Here is a 3,995-nt window from a genome sequence, read left to right as displayed (position 1 = left end):
AGTCTTCCTCTCAAGAGATTGCATAATGCAGAATTTTCATGAACTGCAATGTTTTGGCTTTATGTCAGTGTTTTATGATACATTATATACAGTATTATATTTGTTTTAACTGTATAAATTTGCAGTTGAAATAATATTCATGAAAAATGTAATGAAATTAAAACAATTATAAATCATTATTCAGCAAAAAAAGAATAGAATAAAAGCACAAGTTGTTGGAAAGTATGTATAAGGTGTCAATTATAAGTAAGTACTGTGTTAAAGCTTATAATAGCACCAATTGAATCAACACAAACAACATTTCTGAGGAAAAATATTAATTATAAGTAAGCTTACACTTATTCTAAGTTAGATCCACTATTGTATGCTGTTGCCGTATGACAACATATCATAAAGTACCTTAAAATAATATTTTTTTCTAAAGGTCTATCATAATGCGCATATAAATCTAGAAGTAAATGCAAAAGTAAAAAGCATTGAATAATTGATGAAAGATTGTATTACTGTACTGTGTAAAAAAAAAAAAAGAATCACAATATTGAAAGCCTTTTAAGTAACAATGTTTTAATTTAAAATCAAAATAATGGATAAATGTTGTGTTTGTGGTAAACAGCCACAGATCAGTAGCAGACTCCTGTGTGAAAGCACAGTCCGTGCTGCTTCTGTACCACACATGGACTACATACGCACTGCAAGTGGAGTATGTGTGAACCTCACATACAGCTCGCAAAATCAGGCTTGCATTGTATAAGCTATTGTGCAACAATAACACGATTGTACAAACAAAAATACTGTGCATGATCAAACATTTAGGTGAGATAAATATAGATTTTTGAAGAATGTCTAAAAAATGCCCCCCTCAAATGAAAAAAAAAAATCCTCTCACAAGAGTCACCTAAGAGAGGAATTCATTTTCAAAAATGAAATCCAGGCCCTGAATAAATGTCTAAAAAATCTTGATTGAATCATCTCTATAAATAATTCTACATGATAAAAAGAAGGCTTTAAAAAAAATCGGTATCGCTGATAGGATCTGCAGATACTGCTTTCTGTGATTGGCGATCGGCCTCAAAAATCCTGATCGGAGCACTCCTACTGATATTAGAACATGAGTGAATTATAAAGCCATGTTTAGGCTACATGATAAATAATAGTTATGCAAACAAATGTCACAAATATATCAAAAATAGAAACATTTTTATTCTTGTGGTATGAAACGGGCTCGTGAGCCCAATGCCGTTTCAGTTTTGCTTGACATTTGTATGCTGTTTATAATGAATGCCACTATAGCCTAATTTGTGTTTTTATTTTATAGTTTAATATATAATTGTATAACTATTTATTTTTCATTCTTGTTCTGTTCTGAATACCATTAATTTAAAATATTTGTTGTAGAGTGAGGCTGTATTTTAATATACATATAAATGACATAAATTAATGTAGCCTAATTGTTTGCAATTACAAGGTTAAAGGGTGTTTTTGGAGTAAGATCAATCCTCTTTTTGGCCGGTTTTCGTTTCTCCATGTCGTAAACTCTAGGGGTGAGGCTTCTAAACCAGGGTGTTTTTAGGGGCGTGATATTCAAATGACGATTGTTTTTTTCCGCCACATTTATCAACGTGCGATCATTCGTACGATGAGGTTAGCGGCATACGAATATTTCATGAATCACACATGAACTCTGTCTTAAGTTGATTTGTGCGCACGGATCTGCGCTCGTTTCTACGTTAGATTGATAAATGAAGGCCCCGTGTCTTTTTTCTCATTCTCTCTTCTCCAGTTACACAGCTGCTGTTGTAGCCATTAAAGGGTTAGTTCACCCAAAAATGAAAATTAGCTTGTGTTGTTTGTTTATAGGAGCAAAGGAACCAAAGTGTCCTTACTTTAGCAAAGGAAAGCCAGTCTCCTCTTGGTTTATATCGAAAACCTCCGTAATTTTTCTTAGCAAATCCTCTGTTTGTACTTCTAATTCATGACCGGCATTTTGTTTTGTTCTCTCTCCGCATTCGTCACTAATCACGCAATACCGACGTCATCCGCCAGAACTGCTTCAGTGCATGACAGTCAGCAGAAGTGAGAGAAAAGTGTTTATTATGTTTTAAATATGGATATTTTTCTTTAAAAAACACATGGATTTGCAACAGGGGTGCCTTTATCATCCCCCGGAGCCGTCTGCGGCACGTTTTATTATGAATGCGTGAGCCTTATTTGACGACTTGTGGACTGTTCAACTGCAACACCCGCTGACTGCAATGCTGAAACACCATCTGGGCCAGAAGCTTTTCTAGATTTCTGCTTCATAGCCTATGTTTGATCAATTTAGCCTTCTCAAATCATCACCACTTGACTAAAATATAATCTATAATAGTTTAGTTTCGTTTTTAATGGCAACGTGGTTATATTTATTTTCGTTTCTTTATTAAGTTAATTTATACATGTTTGGAACATTTTTTTTGTTTGTTAAATTTAAATGTTTGCTTTTTAAAGTAACGACCAAGTGGCCAGCGGCAGACAGTGAGTTAATCATAGCCTATGTTTGATCAATTTAGCCTTCTCAAAACATCACCACTTGACTAAAATATAATCTATATGTAAAATATCACAATGTTAGTTTAAACTGTTAACCTAGATAAATGTTTGCTATTAGGCAAGTATCCAATCATTTGTGTGGAGAGTGGAAGCTAAAGCGCGCTCTGCAGAAATTGGAGTTGCCAGCGCGATCACTTGCATTTTTTTCTTATAACAGTGGAAACAACTGTCATTTTTGCTTATAAAGGTAAGAGTAATACATCATTCGGGACTGTTAAGGGTCTACTTTTATTTGTGTGCGCTCACAATATCAGCATACGTAGTGATTTTTTAGAGAACAAACTGCACTTTCTGCCATCTCGGTCTTGAGCAGAAGCTCTTCACAAAAATGAACCGAAACAGAATATTCTATTTCCCCTAGCCCTGACACATTCATCATGGTAATTACTTATGATTATGAATTACGGCAAAAATACACACAAAATGACCAACCTGTTGATTGTCCTCATAAGCACTGTTGGTTTTTTTCTTAAGTGAATGTAAACCGTTGCGAAAGAGAAAAGTTTTCAAAACGTTTAACTGAGTTAAATAAATGATAACATACAGTGATGTGATATGTTCTCTGTGTGGAGTAACGTCTGGCGCAGTTGCAGCTTGTACTTATTACTAAAACAAGAAAGCAAACAATAGCACTAATAGTCATTAATTTTAGTTGTGATAATTTGAACTAATTTTTATTCTTGTAAAGTAATGGAAAATTAGGTTATGTGAATATTGTCTCAAAAGTCATGGAAATTTATAAGTAAAAAAAGTGTACGAACCCTGTATTAAGACCTGGAAATAAAAATGAAAACTAAATAAATTAAAGTTAAATAGAAAATGTAAAAAAGATAAAGGACCATTTAAATTATTAATAAAAAACTATAATGATATATAAATAAAAATCACCCTGGTCTGAAAGGAAGAGTGGGTCTGTTATGAGTAGAAAGGAATTACAGTGAAATGATGATTATGGACGTCTCGCCCTACTTCCCTTTTGATTAATTTTGCAACATAATGAAATAATTGTGTGTAAAACAGTTCAGTAGTTCGTCTTTTTTTTGCAGACAAAGTAAGAGATGCTGGTATGTTTTGTTCCTGAAATACATCCCACCAAACAAAGTGCATGCTGTCATAGCTGATGGGGTAAAAATATCATCTTTTAACATGTAATAATTATCCTTTAGGCCTCATGGGACTTTTCGAGAAAAGACGATTCAGGAAGTTCCTTGTGTTTGTTGCCAACTTTGATGAAAATGACCCAAAGACCTTGGAGGGAGTGGACCCCAAAAAGACCACCATGCGAGATGTGTACAAAAAGTTCGACCTCGGGCAGGATGTTGTCGACTTCACCGGTCACGCTCTCGCACTCTACCGCACAGATGAGTGAGTCAAAACCTAGTCTACTTTTTGGAGGAAGTTCAACT

General features: G+C 34.2%; 1 protein-coding gene across 1 annotated transcript in view; it reads left to right on the top strand.

Annotated features, from left to right (window-relative positions):
• Positions 1–3,995, top strand: part of gdi2 (GDP dissociation inhibitor 2) — an 18,747-nt gene that overhangs the window by 7,383 nt on the left and 7,369 nt on the right. Inside the window, exon 5 of the mRNA XM_016244986.1 lies at positions 3,756–3,954. Coding sequence (XP_016100472.1) covers positions 3,756–3,954 — 199 coding nt within the window. The remainder of the gene's footprint in view (positions 1–3,755; positions 3,955–3,995) is intronic.

This window comes from Sinocyclocheilus grahami, unplaced genomic scaffold, assembly GCF_001515645.1.
Source record: "Sinocyclocheilus grahami isolate Dianchi unplaced genomic scaffold, SAMN03320097.WGS_v1.1 scaffold740.1, whole genome shotgun sequence".
In the NCBI taxonomy this organism is placed as follows: domain Eukaryota; kingdom Metazoa; phylum Chordata; class Actinopteri; order Cypriniformes; family Cyprinidae; genus Sinocyclocheilus; species Sinocyclocheilus grahami.
The sequence above is the reverse complement of the archived record's forward strand: the minus strand, read 5'-3'. Positions and strand labels throughout refer to the sequence as shown.